Source organism: Scyliorhinus torazame, chromosome 14, assembly GCF_047496885.1.
Source record: "Scyliorhinus torazame isolate Kashiwa2021f chromosome 14, sScyTor2.1, whole genome shotgun sequence".
NCBI classification, from domain to species: Eukaryota; Metazoa; Chordata; class Chondrichthyes; order Carcharhiniformes; family Scyliorhinidae; genus Scyliorhinus; species Scyliorhinus torazame.
Window position 1 is genome coordinate 129,549,958 of NC_092720.1, and position 22,726 is coordinate 129,572,683.

The 22,726-nt window shown below is 51.6% G+C and overlaps 1 protein-coding gene across 7 annotated transcripts in view; it reads left to right on the forward strand.

The window, feature by feature from the left end:
• The window catches only part of dzip1l (DAZ interacting zinc finger protein 1-like), a 368,643-nt gene that overhangs the window by 12,022 nt on the left and 333,895 nt on the right, over positions 1–22,726 (forward strand). For 5 of the 7 annotated variants that reach the window (XM_072474904.1, XM_072474902.1, XM_072474905.1 and 2 more), the window contains 4 exons: positions 4,998–5,582; positions 14,319–14,403; positions 15,278–15,402; positions 17,866–18,027. In XM_072474904.1, coding sequence (XP_072331005.1) covers positions 5,073–5,582; positions 14,319–14,403; positions 15,278–15,402; positions 17,866–18,027 — 882 coding nt within the window. In that variant the 5' untranslated portion in view covers positions 4,998–5,072. Of the gene's footprint in view, positions 1–1,630; positions 1,829–4,997; positions 5,583–14,318; positions 14,404–15,277; positions 15,403–17,865; positions 18,028–22,726 lie in introns of those variants that run through there. The other 2 variants (XM_072474906.1, XM_072474900.1) reach the window with 2 other exon arrangements.

Genomic DNA, 22,726 nt, shown 5'->3' on the forward strand with positions numbered 1-22,726 from the left:
GAGACCAGAATCTCACCTTTCCTTCTGGGCTGTAGAACCACTCCGACTCTACAACGGGAGTGCGGCCCAGCAGAGTGTCTTAGGAACAGACTGAGCCTGGTATTTCCGAATTTGCCAGGGAGGGTAGAGGCCAGCCTGCAGTCAAAAGAAAAATCATGATTCAGGCAAATCAACATAGTTGTTTTCGTGTGTCAGAAATTTTGGATGCTGCTCGAGTTGGGTCCCAGGAGTTGTTGTATCAAAAACCGGACCTTTGTCTTTTGAGGTGGATGTACAAGGAAGAATCATCTGGATACATGTAGACCATTAACGAGGGCGAGAGTTGTCCCAGCAGTCACGACTGCCACCTAAAACCATGTTGCCAGCAGGAAATGCTGTTGGCTATCCAAGCAGTGAAGTGAACGAGCCTGTGACTTGCATGTCTGTCGTCCCCATGGAAACAGATGAAGCTGAGTTACCAGTAACTGAGGAGATGCCAGGTGTAGTGGTTTCTGCAGAAATCTCCCCAGTGGAAGCACCCTCGACAGAGGAGTTACTCCGCTCCACTAGAAATCAGAAAACACCAGAAAGACTCAATATATGATGGACTGATTGCATGTGTTTAATATTCTAATTATTGGGGACTAAGTAACTTAATTATCATTGTGATGTATAAAATAACTTGGAGAGGGAGGGATGCAGTGTTTGTCCTCTTTGTGGGGCGATCTGTTGAGAGGGTTACATTGCCCGGGTACCCAATCAGCGACCGGGGGGGGGGGGGGGGGGGAATCACTGTAGCAAGCGTGGGGTTTCTATATCAGTTTGATCCTGGAACCTGACTTACAGCCACAAGGGTGTGAGCCTCTGCATTGAGGTTGTATGTAAATAAACATTACAGTTGTCATTTTTCTAACTGGTGAATAGGAAATATTACAGAACCGTAACAGTAATTTTGTCCCTTAATAACAGCTAGTTGCTGGCTTCACAAGATTAATACCCGTAGGAGAAATAGTTCATTCCTTTGCTGCTGAAGATTCTGAATGTTTTATAACGGTATTGAATTCAATTTGTGGCATCATTGTTATTTTAAATTGGAATGCACTGCGAGCTGTCTTTACGTGATCAATATATTCTTGTTCTCATGGCGATTACAGCTGTTTAATTCTTCCATTCTGAAAGATTTGGTCAGATTTTTTCTCGATTGAACTCTCTGCCCTTCTCCCCCCCCCCCCCCCCCCCCCCCCCCTCTCATCAGTCCCTTTCCACCCCTGGCAGCCCCTTCCCTCCCCAGCACTTTCTCCCACCTGGCATTGTTCAGTTCCAGCCTATTCCTCCCTCTCTCTCTCTCTCTCTCTCTCTCTCTCCCTCTCTCCCCCTCTCTCTCTCTCGCCAGCGCCCCCCCCCCCCCCCCTTTGCAGGTCTTGTGAAGGGGCTGGTTCTGAGTTCCTGTGAAGGAGATTGTGGTGCTGTGGTATTTGTTTCCACGCGCCCTGAAGGTACCTGACCTGTTCAGGCTCGAGTGTCTGTCTTAAGATCTTTGCTGCAGGAACGGAAGTGAGATAACAGGCTGTCTGCTCCAAACTGTAATTTCCCTTCTGCGCCTTGGGGAATTTCATGAGCCTTAGTGGCAACCTGTGCTTGCTCAGCCTGTAACAGAATAAAATTGCTCAAAGTGCTTCACAGAGGCCGATCTTGACGACTGGAGGGAAAGAGTAATGTGATGGAATTATGGCCAAAGATGTCGATTTTGAGGAGGATTCTGTTGGAGAGGAATGAGATCGCAGGATTGTGACTGCAGGAGAGTTTTGCAGAATGCGGGGTCAACCTGCACATGCAGAGTTTTATCGAGGTGGCATCAAATTTCTGTAACTCGAGGGTGGGGACAGCGGGAGGTAGGCCAGAGTCGGATGAATATTGTACAGGCATGTCGTTGCAGTTGTTATTTAGCTAACTGGTGAATGGGAAATATTACAGAAGCTTCACACAAATTTTGTGTCTTAATAACAGGTTAGGTACTGGAGGAGGTAGGGAGTGAGTGAGAACATGGAGGAGCTTGCAGGACATAAGCAGGGTTTTCAAATTTGATGTGTTGTTGAACAAGGATCCACTAGAGGTTGACCGGGACTGAAGTCAGAAGGCAACATGCCTTTGTGCAAGATAGGGTGCAGGTGAAGGTATTTTGAAAGAGCAAAACTTTCAAAAGTTCCAAAACGCCCAGCCAGAGCGTTCACGATGATGAAACGTGCCAATACTGATGGACAGGGTTTTAAAAATCCTGGAAGTTGTGGGTAAGGGAGGAAGTTATGTAGCCTACTCAAGGGGAGATAAAGGCACCGTGGTTATGTCACTGGCCTAGTAAGCCAGAGAACCAGGCGAATGCTCTGGGTTCATGGGTTCAAATCTCACCTTGGCAGCTGGTGGAATTGGAAGTGGGATATCAAACTAATCTCAGTAATTGATTGTTGTAAAAACCTTCACTGACTGAGAATGTCTGAATGGACCCGGAACCTGGTTGTACCTTTCATTGTGATTCATCCTGAAAATAGAAAGATTTGCATTTGAGTCGTGTTTTTCACGATCACCAGATGTCATAAAGTGCTTTACTACCAATGAAGTATTCTTGACCAGTAGTGATTGTTGTAATGTAGCAAATGGGACAGCCAATTAGCACTCAACAAACTCCTCCAAACAGCCATGTGACAATAACCGGATATCCAGGTTTTAGAGATGCTGGCAAGAGGGATGAATGTTGGCCAGGGCAACCAAGGAGAACTCCCCTGCTCTTCCTTGGAGTGCTGGCATGGGATCCTCCTATATCTGTCCAACCTAGCAGGCCGATGGGGCCTTCATTTAGCACCTCGTCTGAAAGAAGGCGCTCCTGGGAGTGCAGCACTCACTCACCTGAACTGCTGTGGAAATGCTGTGCGAAAGAATGCAAATGGCGGAAGCTTTATTGTGCAGGACGTAAGATCGAACTGGAAAGGATTCTTTATTTTGAACAGGGGGAGTGGGGGTGGGAGGAAGGAAAGATTTTGTTGAACATTTCTCAGTGTGGGGCGGGGTTGGTTGGGGGTCTGTGGGGTTGGGATGGTTTAAATGTTGGGCAGAATCCATGATCAAAGAACAAAGAACAAAGAAAAGTACAGCACAGGAACAGGCCCTTCGATCCTCCAAGCCTGCGCCGACCATATTGCCCGTCTAAACTAAAATCTTCTATACTTCTGGGGTCCGTATCCCTCTATTCCCATCCTATTCATGTATTTGTCAAGACGCCCCTTAAACGTCACTATCGTTCCTGCTTCCACCACCTCCTCCGGCAGCGAGTTCGAGGCACCCACTACCCTCTGTGTAAAAAAAAAAAACTTGCCTCGTACATCTCCTCTAAACCTTGCCCCTCGCACCTTAAACCTCTGCCCCCTAGTAATTGACCCCTCTACCCTGGGAAAAAGCCCTTGACTACCATTCTGTCGTTCCAGTGAGAACAAGCCGAGTTTATACAACCTCTCCTCATAGATAATGCCCTCCATACCAGGCAACATCCTGGTAAATCTCTTCTGCACCCTCTCTAAAGCCTCCACACCCTTCTGGTAGTGTGGCGACCAGAATTGAACACTATACTCCAAGTGTGGCCTGACTAAGGTTCTATACAGCTGCAACATGATTTGCCAATTTTTATACTCAATGCCCCGGCCAATGAAGGCAAGCATGCCGTATGCCTTCTTGACTACCTTCTCCATCTATGTTGCCACTTTCAGTGACCTGTGGACCTATACACCTAGATCTCTCTGACTGTCAATATTCTTGAGGATTCTATCATTCACTGTATATTCCCTACCTGTATTAGATCTTCCAAAATGCATTACCTCACATTTGTCCGGATTAAACTCCATCTGCCATCTCTCTGCCCAAGTCTCCAAACAATCTAAATCCTGCTGTATCCTCTGACAGTCGTCGTCGCTATCCGCAATTCCTCTAACCTTTGTGTCGTCTGCAAACTTACTAATCAGACCAGTTACATTTTCCTCCAAATCATTTATATATACTACAAACAACAAAGGTCCCAGCACTGATCCCTGTGGAACACCACTGGTCACAGCCCTCCAATTAGAAAAGCATCCTTCCATTGCTACTCTCTGCCTTCTATGGCCTAGCCAGTTCTGTATCCACCTTGCCAGCTCACCCCTATCCCGTGTGACTTCACCTTTTGTACTAGTCTACCATGAGGGACCTTGTCAAAGGCCTTACTGAAGTCCATATAGACAACATCCACTGCCCTACCTGCATCAATCATCTTAGTGACCTCCTCGAAAAACTCTATCAAGTTAGTGAGACACGACCTCCCCTTCACAAAACCATGCTGCCTCTCACTAATACGTCCACTTGCTTCCAAATGGGAGTAGATCCTGTCTTTCTCCTGTAATTTCCCTACCACTGATGCAAGGCTCACTGGCCTGTAGTTCCCTGGATTATCCTTGCTACCCTTCTTAAACAAAGGAACAATATTGGCTATTCTCCAGTCCTCCGGGACATCACCTGAAGACAGTGAGGATCCAAAGATTTCTGTCAAGGCCTCAGCAATTTCCTCTCTTGTCTCCTTCAGTATTCTGGGGTAGATCCCATCAGGCCCTGGGGACTTATCCACCTTAATGTTTTTCAATACGCCCAACACCTCGTTTTTTTGGATCTCAATGTGACCCAGGCTATCTACACACCCTTCTCCAGACTCAACATCCACCAATTCCTTCTCGTTGGTGAATACTGATGCAAAGTATTCACTTAGTACCTCGCCCATTTCCTCTGGCTCCACACATAGATTCCCTCCCCTGTCTTTCAGTGGGCCAGCCCTTTCCCTGGTTACCCTTTTGCTTTTTATATACGTGTAAAAAGCTTTGGGATTTTCCTTAACCCTATTTGCCAATGACTTTTCGTGACCCAGGGTGGGCATGGTCTATGGAGAATGTTGGTTGAAATGGAAGATGGGTGGCATGACTATATTTCCTTTCTTCCCTCTCCTGTAGCCTTTCATCAGCAACGTTTATTACCCCTCTCCGTTCCAGTGGGCAAGAGCACAGCATTCCCGCGTGGCAGAGTTCATGATATCATCGCAAGGCCAGTACACGGGAATCGGGATGGGCTTTGGGGCCTTGTCGCTGGGCCCTGGCGGGCTGTCCGTTTTCAAATTCCGGACAAGACACGAAACCGTGGACTGGAGACGGTTTAGCGCTATAGACGTGGACCGGGTGGCGAGAGAACTGGATGTCGCCACCTTGCAGGAGAATATTATGAGTGTGACCTTCTGCACCCTGGACTCGGAGAGGTGCCCATGGTGCCAGAACCCGGTTGACCCCGTCCTGTTGAAGGTGTTCAAGCTGGCCCAGCTGAACACGGAGTACCTCCTTCACTCTCAGGAGCTCTTCACAAACAGCATTCAGGCACTGGAGGAGCAGCTGCAGGCTGCCACTGAAGAGCTGGAGAAGAGCAGGCAGGAAATTGGGAAACAAGCGGAGGAGTTGAAGGCTGTGAAAGAGGAGGGCCGGCGCCGCAAGAAGATGATCACAACTCTCCAACTGCTCGTACAGGCGGGAGCCAATAACTATCACAAGGTACCTGTACCTCAGCCCCAATCCGGTTATATATTCTCCTTGTGTGCGAGTTTGAGATGGATACAGTTTAAATAATTTAATCAGGGCATGCCGACGCCACCCCATGCCAGAATGAGTTTCAGGCCCATTAACTTATTGGCCCTGCGTATCAATAATAGGTCCATCAATTATGTAAAGCCCAAGCCTGATGGTGCACCATTATCAGTACTAACAGAAAGGGGAGGAAGGACTTTATGATGGCATTTGGTTGCAATCTCCCACCGTCTCGGTTCCAAAATGGCAGATAGCTGTATAACACTTTTTATCTCCCAATCTGATAACACGTCTTAATATTGGTTGAAGATGAAATCTTGGCCAGGACAGTGGGCAAACTCTTCTACTCTTCCACAGAATCCCTACAGTGCAGAAGGAAGTCATTCAGCCCTTAAGAGTCTGCACTGATACTCTGAGAGAGCCCTCTATCTAGGCCAACTTCCCCCATCCTATTCCTGTAACCCCGTGCATTAATCGTGGCCTACCCACCTAACCACATCTTTGGACTGTGGGAGGAAACCGGAGCACCCGGAGGAAACACACGCAGACACGGGGAGAAAGTGCAAACTCCACACAGTCACCCAAGACTGGAATTGAACCCGGGTCCGCTGTGAGGCAGCAGTGCTAACCACTGTGCTGCCCATGGTTATTTGATGTGCAGCTGAGAGGGCTTGAATTTAACGCTCTATCCAAAAAGTGGCACCACTGATAGCGGCGCACTCCTTCAGTACCAGACTGAAATGCCAACCTGGATTATGTGCTTGAGTCTCTGGTTGGGCGGCCAGCTGTGTCGAGTTAGCAGCGTGGAATAACAAAATCAGGCAGTTGACTTTGTTGAATGTGGACAGGAGGACAAAGACTAGCGCTTTAAACTGGAGAAAGTCAGTTGCAAATATGTGAAAAAGGCAGGAGAAAAATTGCATTCAAACATGATGCGACCACGAACAGCATTGGTCCACAACCCAGATACATTACCCCCAGGACAAGGTGAAAACAATACAGAGGCAAATTCAAGTAAAGCTTAAAAGAATTTAGTAAAATATGACAAAATGCCTGCAACCCTTAGCAAGCCAGCAACATCTGTGGAGAGAAAAGCAAAGTTAACATTTCAGGTTAATAACCATTCATCGGAACCCACTCTCACAATGAATAGTATTTTTCTAATCCCACCTACTTTGCAACTTACCCTCCCCTCTCAAGCATTGGTCCAGCTTTCCTTCGTATCGCTACAGGGAATCCTGAATCCAGGGATTTTGCAACACTTTACTTAATCTGTTCTACAGGGTAAGGATGCATTGTGAATAGCAATCCTTCTTAACATCCCTCTCCACACCACCTCCTTCTGGTTCCAATATCTCCCATGACTTAAGAACTGATTCAGTGTCAATCTGTCATATTCCCTATAAGCCGGTATTTCTTTAATGAAAATAGCCTCAGCTCCTGGAGCCTTAAGACTGCCCATCACTTTGTTCATCTTTCTCTCAGGCTTTGATGTGTCCTTCGGTGTGGGGCTCAAACCTGGACACACTACCTCCAAGTGTGGCCACACAAAAGCTTTCTACAGACTTGAGATTAGTGCCATTGGAACTATATTGTCTTGTCTGAACAATAAAGCCCTACCTGCCTCCTTCATGGCATTGTAAAGGCATGACATCTGAGGACCTTGTCCTCCTTTATTGAATCACCTTGCGTTTCATAAGCTATCTTTGATCTGGCTGAAGTTTTGTCTTCTGTATTGTGAGAGAAGCTTCTCATATATCTATGTGACAGATTCTGTGTCTACTTGGACTTTACTTGTAAAGACAGGAGTCATATATCATACATACATATTAGCAAAGATACACACATATTAGCAAAGATACATACACACACATTAGGAAACATACATACATATTAGGAAACAAACACACAGGCATGCAAAATACTTACAAAATACACATGCGAATGTGGGCATTAGGAAACATGCATGTGTGGACAGGCACGCGCATGTTATAAAACAGGCATACGCACACTCACGTTAGGAAACGGGTACATTTGCGTGCTTCCTTTTTTGCGTGCGCATGTCCACGTGCTTCCTAGTGAGCTCAAGTTAAGTAAAACTAAATCACCTGGCTGCCTATCTCTCTCTCTCTCTCTCTGAAGAAGCCGCCTACGAATCCTTGGGGTCCTTCCCTCCCAAATGAAGGAAGCTATCACCTTGTTGACTCCAGGAAAGAACGATTTGGAGAGAAAAGTGGGGAGACACTGAAAAAGATTTAAAAACCTTGGCAGGACATTGGTTTTAACAATCTGAACCCTGCCCGCCAAGGACAAGGGGAGGTTATCTCACTTTTGCAAGTCAGATTTAACCCCATTGATCAGACTAGCATAATTTAATTTAAGTAGCGAGGCCCAATCGTGGACCACCTGGATTCCAGATAATGAAAGCTAGACCTGGCAAGGCGAAAAGGTACCATCCCCAGATAGCCTCCCCTCCCTGGGAGATTCCCTGTTGTCCAAGTATTCGCTCTTGTCCAAATCCATCTTAAATCCCGAGAAGGAGCCAAAACTCCAAAGTAGCTTCATTATCTCATTCATGGTGGAGACTGGGTCGGTGATATAAGGAAGCAGATCATCTTCATATAAGGAGAGCCTATATTCCTTCTCTCCCTGCTTTATCTCCCTCCAGTCAGTGTATGATCTTAACACTATGGCCAGTGGTTTGATTGCCAAGCAAACAGAAGCGGAGACAATGGAAGACCCTACCTTATGCCCTTATTCAACTGAAGTAACCCGAGCTCAAGGTGTTTGTGTGAACACTAGTGGTGGGAGCCCTGTACAGAAGACGAATCCAAGATATAAACTTTGGCCCGAAACCAAACCTCCCAAGAATCTCAAATAGTTTCTTGGAGAACTTGATGGGGAATCCATACGGGCCTGGAGCTTTACCTGACTATATTAAACCAATATATCCATAACCTCCTCAGGGCCCAACGGCCCTCCCTTCTCTCCCTCTCCACCACCGGGAAGGACAACCTCTCCAAGAACTGCATCATGGGTGACCTCTCCTCTGGGGGCTCCACCTCAAGGATGGAATCTACTAGCCACTGCAGCTCCACCCTCCCAATCCTTTCCCTGTCATTTGTAGGAAATTATCTCTCCGCTAATGACCGCCTTAAGGGCCTCCCATAATGTAGAAGGTGAGATAGTCTCTCCTATTAAAAGTAATGTACTCCCCAATGGTGGAGGATATTGTGGTGTCTGTAAAACCTCAGACACTTCGATCAGTTTATTTATTTAAAATAATTTTTATTTAGGTTTTCATAAAATAACAAAATGAAAAAGGAACCCAAGAGGGTTAAGTACAAAACACGGTCTAGAAAAGCAACCCTCCACGCTTGGGGACCTCGCATCCTTCCACTGAAGAAGAATCCTTCGCCGGGCTACCAGGGACGCAAAGGCCAGAATACCGGCCTCTTTTGCCTCCTGCACTCCCGGCTCCTCTGCCACCCCAAATATTGCGAGCCCCCAGCCCGGTTTGACCCTGGATCCTACACCACCCTCGACACCGTCCTCGCTACGCCCTTCCAAAATTCCTCCAGCGCTGGGCATGCCCAGAACATATGGGTGTGATTTGCTGGGCTCCCTGAGCACCTAACGCACCTGTCCTCACCCCCAAAAAACCGGCTCATCCTTGTCCCGGTCATGTGTGCCCTGTGCAGCACCTTAAACTGTATGAGGCTGAGCCTCGCGCACGATGAGGAAGAGTTCACCCTCCCTAGGGCATCTGCCCACGTCCCTTCCTCAATCTCCTCTCCCAACTCCTCCTCCCACTTACCTTTCACCTCCACCACTGAGGCCTCCTCCTCCTCCTGCATCACCTGGTAAGTTTCCAAGATCTTCCCCACTCCCACCCACCCCCCCGAGAGCACCCTGTCCTGTACTGTGTGTGACAGTAGCCGCGGGAATTCCACCACCTGCCGTCTGGCAAATGTCCTTGCCTGTAAGTACCTGAAGGTGTTCCCCGGGGGGAGCCCGTACTACCCCTCCAGCTCACCCAGGCTCGCGAACTCCCCGTCCACAAACAGGTCCCCCAACTTTCGTATCCCTGCCCTGTGCCACCCCGAAAACCCTCCAGCTGTTCTTCCTGGGGCGAACCGGTGATTCCCCCGTATTGGGGTCCACGCCGAGGCCCCAACTTCCCCCCCTATGCCGCCTCCACTGCCCCCAGATTTTGAGGGCAACCGCCACCACCGGGCTCGTGGTATACCTCCTTGGAGGGAGAGGCAGCGGCGCCGTTGCCAGCGCCCCCAGACTCGTACCCTCACAAGACGCCGTCTCCAGCCTCTTCCATGCAGCCCCCTCCCCCTCCATCACCCACTTGCGCACCATCGTCGCATTGGCGGCCCAGTAGTACCCACAGAGGATGGGCAGCGCCAGTCCCCCCCCAACTCTACTCCGCTCCAGGAACACCTTCTCACCCTCGGAGTCCCTCGCGCCCACACAAACCCCATTATACTCCTGTTAACCCGCCTGAAAAAAGCCTTTGGGATAAACACGGGGAGGCACTGGAACAGGAACAAAAACCTTGGGAGCACCGTCATTTTCATTGACTGCACCCTACCCGCCAAGGACAGCGGCAATGCGTCCCATTTGCTCCACCAGCCTCGTGAAATTAAGCCTATGCAGGGCCCCCAGCTCCTGGCCACCTGGACCCCAAATACCTGAAGCTCCTCTCCGCCCTTTTTAGTGGGAGCTCGCCAATCCCCCTCTCCTGGTTCCCTGGGTGAACCACGAACAGCTCGCTCTTCCCCATGTTGAGCTTGTACCCCGAAAAGTCCCCGAATTCCCTAAGAATCCTCATTACCTCCGGCATTCCCCCCACCGGGTCCGCCACATATAGCAGCAGGTCATCTGCATAGAGCGATACCCTATGCTCCTCCCCACCACGCACCAACCCCCTCCAGTTCCTTGACTCCCTCAGTGCCATAGCCAGGGGTTCAATCGCCAGTGCGAAGAGCAGGGGGGACAGGGGACACCCCTGCCTCGTCCCTCTGTGCAACCGAAAGTACTCGGACCTCCTCCTGTTTGTGGCCACACTCGCCATCGGGACCTTATACAACAGCCTAATCCACCTGACAAACCCCTCCCCAAACCCGAACCTCTTCAGCACCTCCCACAGGTACCCCCACTCTACCCTATCGAAGGCTTTCTCAGCGTCCATCGCCACCACTATGTCCGCCTCCCCCTCCCTCGCCGGCATCATGATAACGTTCAAAAGCCTCCGCACTTTCGCGTTCAACTGCCTCCCCTTCACAAACCCCGTCTGGTCTTCATGGATGATCTGAGGCACACAATCCTCAATCCTCGTGGCTAAGACCTTCGCCAGCACCGTTTCGCAACAAAATCGGCCTGTAAGACCCACGCTGCAGGGGATCCTTGTCCCGCTTCAGGATCAAGGAGATCAGTGCCCGGGGTATCGTCGGGGGTAAAGCCACCCCCCCTCCCTTGCCTCATTGAAGGTCCTGACTAGCAACGGGCCCAACAGGTCCATATATTTTTTAATAGAATTCGACTGGGAAACCGTCCGGCCCCGGTGCCTTCCCCGCCTGCATGCTTCCTATCCCTTTGGTCAGCTCCTCCAGCCCAATCGGGGCCCCCAATCCCACCACCAGTCCCTCTTCCACCTTTGGAAACCTCAATTGATCCAGGAAGCGGCCCGTCCCTCTCTCCTCCCGTGGGGGCTCGGATCTGTACAATTCCTCGTAAAAGTCCCTGAAGACCTCATTGATGCCAACCCCACACCGCACCACGCTCCCTCCCCTGTCCTTAACTCCCCCGATCTACCTAGCTGCGTCCCGCTTCCGAAGCTGATGCGCCAGCATCCGGCTTGCCTTCCAAGTATTTAACCCACTGATCCATCGTCCATTGAGCTGGCGTGGTCGAACTTTGCTTCTCTGCCATTGCATCCAACAAACTCTGAACTTCGCTCCCAACCAACTTTTGATTTCTTCTTTTACGATTGTTTCTTGGGTGCAGCTCCATAAACTAGGGGTCGTTCTCTTCCTCTCGCTTTTATCCACTTATGTTGAAAAATTCCCACGGAAATCCAGCTTAAAAGCCGTTAAAAGACCACTAAGAGCGGGAGCTGTTAAATGTGCGACCGTTCACTAGCACACTGGGCTAAATCGCTGGCTTTTAGCAGACCAAGGCAGGCCAGCAACACGGTTCAATTCCCGTACCAGCCTTCCCGAACAGGCGCCGTAATGTGGCGACTAGGGGCTTTTCACATAACTTCATTGAAGCCTACTTGTGACAATAAACGATTTTCATTTCATTTCATTTCCATGGTCGCCACCGGAAGTCCCCCAAAACATTCAGAAAAGGGTCTCGCTGGCTGCTTCCTTCCGTCTCTGGTCAGTCTTCCGAATCGTCACAGTCACCTTCATGCCGAGTTTTCACTGGGGTGTGTCCTGATGGTTTACTTTACTCCCCTCCCTTTGAACCTTTCCAGAAATGTCTCTGGCCCTCAGCCAGGTCTTGGGAGGAGGTCCCAACACCCAATGGTGATGACCGCTTGGCGGGACACGAGGGACCCACCCCCAGGTGTCCCTCTCCGCTGGTGTTGTTGCATGTAACCTGTTGCCGCATCAGATAATGACAGGAAAGCCAGAAAGTCTCTCATCCATCCCACACAAGAACAAGAAAATACTAACTTGTACAAGAAACCCCAACAAGTCCGCATAACCACGTGCCCTCCCCAATTATACAAAGACCGTGTAAAGATTATCACTGACTCGCCTCCCCAGCCCATGCTTCCTAACAAAAGCACCAGCCTCCTTCGGCGCTTTGAAATAAAAGTCTTTTATATCATATCCGCTCTCACATCTTGATAGAGCCTGATGGCGTGGCCTTTCCATTTGTACTATCGGTGATGTTTCGCCCACCTCAAAACTTGTTGCTTCTCCTGATTACTATGGAACCTCCTGATGATTGTCCATGGTAGCTGGCCGGAATGGTGCTTCTGCCTGAGTGACCAGTGGGCTCAATCCAGCTTGGGAGGGGACATTGATCCACTCTCTCCCCCACCACCTTCCCAAAGATCTTTGACATGTGGTCAGTTGGATTTGGGCCCTCCACTCCCTCCGGCCACCCCACAAATTCAATAAAAATATGGAATTAAAAGTCTAATGATGACCATGAAGCCATTGTCAGTTGTCATGAAACCCCATCTGGTTCACTAATGGGAAGGAAATCTGCTATCCTTACCTGGTCTGGCCTACCTGTGACTCCAGACCTACAGCAAAGTGGTTGACTCTTAACTGCCCCCTCAAGGGCAATTAGGGATGGGCAATAAGTGCTGGCACAGCCTGCGACGCCACATCCCAAGAACGAATAAAAAACAAATTGAACCCGGGTCCTTGGCACTGTGAGGCAGCAGTGCTAACCACTGTGGTGTGAAATGTGCCATGGTGGGCTGATTAAAAGGCTTGTCTTAGTTCTCTGAGAATTCACCCTAGATTTATAACAGGCTGTTAGGCCCTCTAGCTCTCCCACATCCACTACTCTCCACCCGCTATCATATCTGCTCCATGCTACCTCATAACTCCATTATCCCTCCATGCCACCTCCATAACCACGGACACAGTGTCCACTATGGGCAGAACTCAGGAGTCGTGTGGTGATGAAAATATGTAAACTTCTAACCATCTGATTGCACTCTCACTCAAACACATTTTGTATAAGAAAAACAAATTTTAACATGAAAACTCATTCAAAAATTTTAAAATCCATCCCCCCGCCACCTCACCAAAGTGGTTTATCTTCTAAAGTTCCACAGTAACCATGTCAAGCCCCGGATAAGTGATTTTGGACCTTTTACAACTCAGTCAATAATTCATAATGAGCTCAGCTGGAATCACTGCCCTGGGAAATGTCAACAAGTCTATTGAAACTGCAGGAACAGATGGTAATGGTTTTCCTAAACTATGTCAGATGGCCTGTTAATCAATGCACTTCAGTGTGTTCTTTTTTACTCTATAACTGACAGCTGCAACTTAGTTGTTTTAAAGGGCTGGGAATTTAAATAATTTCAGATCATGACACTTAAATGGATGGTCTGCAGATTTACGACTCCATAAATGTGTGATTAAAGGTCTTTGAGCGGGGAGAATAGTTATAAAACTAAGGACTCATTTCAAATGGCCCAACAGGTTTGTGTTTGGCTCCTGTGCAATTCATACCCCATTCCCTTTCCCCTACCGACGAAAATTGGACCGGCTGAAAATGGTGGTGGGCATCCCCTGTCCAGATCCTGCCCGCTATGTTGAAAGATCTGCAGAGCCATCCTACTCCATGGAAATCTGCCCCAAGTATATGGATATCTGCCCCTAGTATACACGGGCCTGCAGCCTTTAGTTCAGCCTAAATTGTCAACACTCTGGTAATCACATTCGGGGAGTGGTCAGAATGGCTGTTGTGAGAATGGGCTGCTGTGTGGGTGAGCTTCACGGGCAGTGGAGTGGTACATTGGCATGTGTGCAGAGAGCTGTGCTTTGCTGTATTTGAGCTGCAGATACTTAATGCTCGCACTGTGTACCTGAAATGGAAATGTTGTATTTTGCACCATTGATCTCCCTTAAGCTGATGAGTACATCGGGTGAGACTCAGTCCGGGAATCCTGATTGTTTTTTTCCACCATTGATTTTGTTTTTCCCTTTGCAGTGTCAGCTTTGTGACAAGGCATTCCTGAACTATTCCTTCCTTCAGGGACATGTTGAGCGCCGACACCCAGAGATTACTGAGAATGGTGAGCAATCTTTCTCAAATTTCCAATCAAAACAAGAATGGAACATGCCGGAGGCTTGCAGCACATCATCCGTAACCCCAACAGTTCGGTGAATGTTTCAGTAAATTCTGCCTTCCTCAACATTCACTGTTCTTGTTTGAATTTTCATCATTTGATATTTTATATGCTTGTTATTTCAAATTCCAGTTTAGTTGGATGAAGCCTATTGGTGTAGCTTTACACAAATATCTCCGTTTCTTTCATTGTTTCTTTCAATGCTGGTAAGATTGTACATGGGCATTAAGAGTTAACCCCAATGTATGGGACTAAAGTCCTATATAAGTCCATCCTTGCCTCCAGGATCTCCCCCTGCCCCAGCCACCCCTCGGTCCTCAATTCACCTCTCCCCACCTGCATTGGCTTTCAACCCTCCCCCAAACTCCCCCCCCCCCCCAACCTTCAGACCTTCCCTGCTATCTTCAGCCCTTCTCCAGCCCACACCTCCAAAGCTCTCACCCGCCTCCCCCCAACTACCTTAGACCCGCATCCCCTTGCCCCCTTGTCTCCACACCACTCCTTTCCACCTCTTACCCCGCCCCACGACTGCCTCCAGACTGTCGCCCCCTCACACCCTCTTGCCTCCTGACCTCTCCTCCCCCCACCCCCCCCCCCCACCTCCATCCCACCCTCCAGCTTCTCCTCATCTCCAGGTGCCCCCCCCCTCTCACCCACCCCATATTTTGGGGAACCTGACCATCAATTAGTAACTAATGAAGTCTGAAACAGTCTTTGGTGGGGTGACTGTGGATCAGACTAGGCCTGTCAGTGGGTTAAGTAGGTTTTCCTTTCTGTCACGTGTCACGTGAGATCAACCTTTGCTGTGATTGTATTTCAGAGAGAAAGAAGCAGTATCGGACGGAGCAGATCGAGGATGAGATCAGGGAGCTCAGGGAGCGGCTGCGGATCAGCCAATCACAACTGGAAGTTGAGCGTCAAACGGATTCCCTCCGCCGTGGCCAGGTTAGCTGTGCTGGAGGTGGGCGGGAGGGTCCTTGTTGCTATACATGATTTCAAATTTGAGCAAATATGTGTCACGTGGGAGGTCTTATGGCGCAGTGAGTAGTGTCCCTGCCTCTGGACCAGAAACTCCAGGTTCAAGTCCCACTCGGGGACTTGATGGTGAACGAACGGGCGCTCATAAAGTTGATGGCAGGGCGGCGCGGTGGTCAGAGCTGCAGCTTCACTGTGCCAGGGACCGGGGTTCAATTCCAGCCTCCACATCTGCGTGGGTTTCCTCCGGGTGCTCTGGTTTCCTCCCACAGTCTAAAGATGCACAGGTCAGGTGAATTGGCCAAGATCAATGCGCAGGGTTCCGGGGATAGGGCGGGGGAGTGGGTCTAGGTAGAGGGCTCTTTCGAAGGGCTGCTGCAGACTCGATGGCTCGAGTGGTCTCCTTCTGCACTGCAGGGATTCTATGGACAAACAGGATGATTGTCAACTTGCAACTCCTTCCTGTGGCAGGCAATAAGGGCAGGAGAGACTCCAGGTCAGTTCCTAGCCCTGGATAAATAGGGAGGGTTAACGGTTGGAAGGGCAGCTGTCAAACCACCATTAATTTCCAACAAATTGATATCAAGGTCCCAGGGCAGGGAATGTGGGGAAGGCGGAAGGATGAAGAGGGAGGATGCAATATCACCTGGACTTTGTGTGCATGAAATTGAACATGGACAGGACACAAAACATGACAGGAATCCCTTTGGTGGATATCTATGTCCACTGACTCATTAGAACAGTATCAAACTTGTGGCAATGTGATGCCAAATACTAATTGGTTTGCATCATTTTAATTGAAGCTGGTGTTGACACAATTGCGGTTGTGGCTTCCTGTACCCACTCCAGTTTCTGACAGTGAGTGGGTGGGTGGGCATCTAACATTGATGCTAAAGTCTGGATGGACCCAAGGCAAAGGGCATCAGAGCAGCAGCAACCAGCAAAACCCACAACGTGTCCGGACATAGGGTCCCAGGAACTTTGCTATGGAGAGGGGGATACATGTGAGCAGGGCACATCGGAATGGGGGCTGCCCTGGGCCCACCAAGACCCTGAGTAGGCCTGGGAGCAAAGCTGGAAAATCCGAGCGAAGTCTCAGGCTGGCACCACGTAACCAAGGGAATGAAAGGTGCTGGTTAACACAGGAAGGGAAAGAAAGAAGATTTGAATGGGGTGTGTAGAATGAGATTACTGGGGTGCTGTGAGGTTTGGCGAAGGCTCAGCAGCTGGTCCCAGGGCCTGTTGTATTCCCGAGACTTACTCAGAGCATCTCCTTGCTAGGCGGATATTTGAGATTGAAGGTTCTCTCAGTGTGCTGGGTGGATGTTGTGAGTCAGCACCCCCTGCTGGGAAGGTGCTGCTGGCTGGGCTTGGCTGGTCTGTGCCCAGAGTTGTGTGGGCGCTGTCCTGCTGTCGGCCTGTTCCCAGTGCAGTCGGCTTGTTCCCAGTGCAGTCGACCTGTGCCCAGAGCTGTCGGCCTGTGCCCAGTGCTGTCGGCCTGTGCCCAGTGCTGTCGGCTTGTGCCCAGTGCTGTCGGCCTGTGCCCAGTGCTGTCGGCCTGTGCCCAGTGCTGTCGGCCTGTGCCCAGTGCTGTCGTCCTGTGCCCAGTGCTGTCGTCCTGTGCCCAGTGCTGTCGGCCTGTGTCCAGTGCTGTCGGCCTGTGTCCAGTGCTGTCGGCCTGTGCCCAGTGCTGTCGGCCTGTGCCCAGTGCTGTCGGCCTGTGCCCAGTGCTGTCGGCCTGTGTCCAGTGCTGTCGGCCTGTGCCCAGTGCTGTCGGCCTGTGCCCAGTGCTGTCGGCCTGTGCCCAGTGCTGTCGGCCTGTGCCCAGCGCTGTCGGCCTGTGCCCGCCCAGTGCTGTCGGCCTGTGCCCGCCCAGTGCTGTCGGCCTGTGCCCAGTGCTGTCGGCCTGTGCCCAGTGCTGTCGGCCTGTGCCCAGAGCTGTCGGCCTGTGCCCAGCGCTGTCGGCCTGTGCCCGCCCAGTGCTGTCGGCCTGTGCCCGCCCAGTGCTGTCGGCCTGTGCCCGCCCAGTGCTGTCGGCCTGTGCCCGCCCAGTGCTGTCGGCCTGTGCCCGCCCAGTGATGTCGGCCTGTGACCAGTGCTGGCGGCCTGTGCCCGCCCAGTGCTGTCGGCCTGTGCCCGCCCAGTGCTGTCGGCCTGTGACCAGTGCTGGATGAGCTGCAGTGTTGGTCTCTGCTGGCAACGGAAAGGTGACAAGCCCCGGTGACGCTGCTCTTTTGCCTCACATTTGACAGAAGTCCCTGCTGTTCTGCCCTCATGCCACGTATGGGGGGATGGGCAACTGGCTTGACTCCTGACCCCCCCCATTGCGGTTATCACCATCTGGCTATCGCCCTCTGCGTCGGAGGCATTACCATTGACTCAGTGAAACAGTTCGAGACTGAGCTGTCGCAAGTCTTTGTGCTTCTCAACCAGGAATTGGAAGACTCCCGCAGGAGAGACGAAGGAGTAAGGAAGGAGTTTGATAACTGGAAGGAGGAAGAAAGGAAAAAGTTCTTTGAGGAGATGGAGCGTCTGAGACAGCAGCTCCTAATGGAGTTCCAGGGTATTGCGGTGAAGAACCAGTCTATTGAAGCAGTAAGTGAAATGTGTTCTAAATTGTTTCACTTGGTTTATTTTGTAGTAGCAAGTGTGTTGGTTGGGATGTGGCCGCAGGGATTTCAGAATTGTATGGGCTGCAATAGGGTCATTCAGCCCAGCTGGTCCATGCTGGCGTTTGTGATCTGCATGATCCTCCTCACACTCTATCAGCATATTTCCATATTCCTTTCTCCCTCGTATTTGTATCCAGCTTCCTCCTAAATGCATCTCTTCTATTCTCCGTTAGCCGTGTGGATCATACTCTTGCCAGTCTCTGAGTAAAAGCTAATTTTGTAAATGCTCATACTCTAGTCTGTTTGAACGGTGACAGTCTGCCACCAAGAGATACTGACCTTTTCCAGTCAGAGTTGTGTGTGCGTCCACCGAGGGCTGGAGGCCAACGCTGCGGGGAAGGCTTTATGGATTGAGAACCCATGGGCTGGTGACTTCAGGGATCAGTGCACAATCACAGCCCAATCTTCTCAAATCCCTGCACCTCCCATCCTTCCTTATACTGCCAAATTATCAAACAAAGTGCATCAAACAGCACTAAATTGAACTGATTTGAGATTGTGTTTTGCTGTAAGGTTATAGTTTTCACCCATTGAAGATGAATAAGCAGCATTCTGTGCATATTGGTACCTGTAAGTGCTAAATACATTTGGTGTGTGCGGTGGATGTGACTCTTATTTTATGATCCATTGCTGGATTTTAATACTTCAAACAAAGGCTGTGCCATTGTTTCAGGCAATGATGCACCCATATAAATGCGTTTGAGCATGCCAGGTCGCTCGGCGACACCCCCTCTTCACCGCTCTCTGGATGTATGGGTGTGTGTCCCGCTTTCCAGGTGGCTTCTCCCCCTCCCCCCCCTTTGGGTGGCTGGGCAGCCCCTGCCCCTGCTGTCCGGGTGGGTGGATATCTGCCCCACCCCGGCTCTCTGGGCGGGTGGGAATACCCTTACCCAGCTCTCCGGGTGGGTGGGTATACCCTGCACCAGCTCTCCGGGTGGGTGGGTTTCCCCCGTCCCTGCTCTCCGGGTGGGTGGGTATCCCCCGCCCCTGCCCTCCGGGTGGGTGCGTAACTCTTGCCACTGCGCTCCGGGTGGGTGGGTATCCCCTGCCCCTGCTCTCCGGGTGGGTGGGTATCCCCCTGCCCCTGCTCTCCGGGTGGGTATCTGCCCAGCCCCAGCTCTCCGGGTGGGTGGGTATCTGCCTCGCCCCTGCTCTCCGGGTGGGTGGGTATCCCCGTCCCTGCTCTCCGGGTGGGTGGGTATCCCCCGTCCCTGCTCTTCAGGTGGGTGGGTTTCCCCCGCCCCTGCTCTCCGGGTGGGTGGGTTTCCCCCGCCCCTGCTCTCCCGGTGGGTGGGTTTCCACCGCCCCTGTTCTCCGGGTGGGTGGGTATCCCCTGTCCCTGCTCTCCGGGTGAGTGGGTTTCCCCCGTCCCTGCTCTCCGGGTGGGTGGGTTTCCCCCGCCCCTGCTCTCCGGGTGGGTGGGTTTCCCCCGCCCCTGCTCTCCGGGTGGGTGGGTATCCCCTGTCCCTGCTCTCCGGGTGGGTGGGTATCCCCCGTCCCTGCTCTCCGGGTGAGTGGGTATCCCCCATCCCTGCTCTCCGGGTGGGTGCGTATCCCCTGCCCCTGTTCTCCGGGTGTGTGGGTACCCCCCGGCCCTGCTCTCCGGGTGGGTGGGTATCCCCGCCCCTGCTCTCCGGGTTAGTGGGTATCCCCGCCCCTGCTCTCCGGGTGGGTGGGTATCCCCGCCGCTGCTCTCCGGGTGGGTGCGTATCCTCCGGCCCGGCTCTCCGGGTGGGTGGGTATCCCCCGTCCCTGCTCTCTGGGTGGGTGGGTATCCCCCTACCCCTGCTCTCTGGGTGGGTGGGTATCCCCCTGCCCCTGCTCTCTGGGTGGGTGGGTATCCCCCTGCCCCTGCTCTCTGGGTGGGTGGGTATCCCTCCGCCCCTGCTCTCCGGGTGGGTGGGTATCCCCCCGTCCCTGCTATCCGGGTGGGTGAGTATCCCCCCGTCCCTGCTCTCCGGGTGGGTGCGTATCCCCCGACCCTGCTCTCCGGGTGGGTGCGTATCCCCCGTCCCTGGTCTCAGGGTGGGTGGGTTTCCACCGCCCCAGATCTCCGGGTGGGTGGGTATCCCCCGTCCCTGCTCTCTGGGTGGGTGAGTATCACCCTGCCCCTGTTCTCCGGGTGGGTGGGTTTCCCCTGCCCCTGCTCTCCGGGTGGGTGGGTATCCCCCTTCCCTGCTCTCCAGGTGGGTGGGTATCCCCGTCCCTGCTCTCCGGGTGGGTGGGTTTCCCCCGTCCCTGCTCTCCGGGTGGGTGGGTATCCCCCTTCCCTGCTCTCCGGGTGGGTGGGTATCCCCCACCCCTGCTCTCCGGGTGAGTGGGTATCCCCCGTCCCTGCTCTCCGGGTGGGTGGGTATCCCCGTCCCTGCTCTCCAGGTGGGTGGGTATCCCCGTCCCTGCTCTCCGGGTGGGTGGGTTTCCCCCGTCCCTGCTCTCCGGGTGGGTGGGTATCCCCCTTCCCTGCTCTCCGGGTGGGTGGGTTTCCCCAGCCCCTGCTCTCCGGGTGGGTGGGTATCCCCCACCCCTGCTCTCCGGGTGAGTGGGTATCCCCCGTCCCTGCTCTCCGGGTGAGTGGGTATCCTCCGTCCCTGCTCTCCGGGTGAGTGGGTATCCCCCGTCCCTGCTCTCCGGGCGAGTAGGTATCCCCTGTTCCTGCTCTCCGGGTTGCTGTGTATACCCCCCCACCCCTTCTCTCCAGGTCCGTGGGTATCCTCCCCGCCCTTGTTGTCCGAGTGAGTGGATATCCCCACCCCTTCTTTCCGGGTCAGTGGGTATCCCCCGGCCCCTGCTCTCCGACTGGGTGGCTCAGTGTGAGCCCGCTCATCGGGTCACGTGTCAGAGATATGCTTAACATCATATTCTTGTGGTTATCATGAGCCCTTTTTAACTGTTCCGATCAGCGAGTGGCATCTAACAACAAAATCTCTTGGATCCTAATCAGTAATGTGCACACTTACTCTGTCCATTCATGATGGATGTATTTGCCCACATCAATCTGGCACCCACAGCCATCTTGACTATGTTTCCTCACACTCTTAATTCCTGTAAGGACTCTGTTTCATTCTCCCAGTTTCTGTATCTCTTCTGATGGTGCATATTTCCACACCAGCTCTTCTGATATGTCCTTCTATTTCCTCAACCGAAACTTCATCCTCCGCTGGCGGTTGGCGGAGCCGGCAGTGGGCGGAGCTTGCGGCTAGTGCCTCCAGAGCCCTCCAGCCCAAATCCCTGATGGGAAAAGGGAAGACTCCTCGTGAAGAGCTTGTGAGTCTCCAGCAGAACTAATGAATTGCCTCTTAATAGGGACACAGTAACAAAAAGAAACTTTAACGAAAACTTAACAAATTAAATCAACATAATGTTTTGGGGACTGGTGCTGCACTCCAACCCCTGTGGTGTCCGCTAGTTGCAGAAGGCCTCAAATGTACCAACCGGTGCTGTGTGCTCTGTCTCCTAGGACATTGGGATGTGGATGTAACCACTGAAGTAAGGCAGATAGTTGGCTTAGAAATTCTAATTTTATTCTGTGATCGACCGCCCGCTGCCTGAACCTGTTAATGGCCACCTTGGCTAGGCCCAGGTGCAGGCTTTTAAAGATGGTCCTCTGCTCCGCCCATCAACCTCCACACCAGTGGCCAATGATCAGAAGCAAGGGGCTGAAATGCAAAGAAAGCTTGAGGAACAACCCCTTCCAATCATAGAACAGGTGTTGCAACCTCACCCACCCTATGCACACATAGACCGCGAACTCGTCGCGGCTACAGAACATACAGGCAGCCTGGGAGCCTGTGAACATCTTAATCCTCTATTCCATGGGACTGCTGCATGCAATGCGGTAGCGTAGTGGTTAGCACAGTTGCTTCACAGCTCCAGGGTTACAGGTTCAATTCCCGGCTGGGCCACTGTCTGTGCGGAGTCTGCACGTTCTCCCCGTGTCTGTGCGGGTTTCCTCCGCGTGCTCCGGTTTCCTCCCACAGTCTAAAGACGTGCTAAATTGCCCTTAGTGTCCCAAAAATGTTAATTGGGGGTTACTGGGTTAGGGTAGATACGTGGGCTTCAGTAGGGTGCTCTTTGTAAGGGCCGGTGCAGACTTGATGGCCGAATGGCCTCCTTCTGCCCTGTAAATTATATGAAACACCCTCCACGGCAATTCCCTGAAAAAGGAGCACTCTCACATCCTATATTCTTCTAAGTATACTAATAAAATAAAATTAACAATCTCTGAATATGGCACGGACTGGACTCTCTTCAAATGTGATCCCAGTCCTTAATCAAACAGTGCCCATTATCTGTGTATCCTTAACAACATAATCAACAAACCATTAACACTGAGCACTCTGTGTTCGGCCTCCAGCCACAAAGGTTCCAACAATGCTGAATTGATGCTTGAGGAACAACCTCTCATCTTCTGATCAGGCGCTCTACAGCCTTCTGGACTCAACATGGAGTTCAACAATTTCAGACTCCAATCTCTGCCCCTATTGTTCCTGTTTTTGTCAGCAGTAAATGATTCTGCTTTTCCTCATTCATCCCTCCTTCAGATACATCTTTAGCTCCTTTACGGGTCATGTTTGACATTTAATCTCAGCCTGTCACAGACAGACGAATAAGTAGTAGGAGTA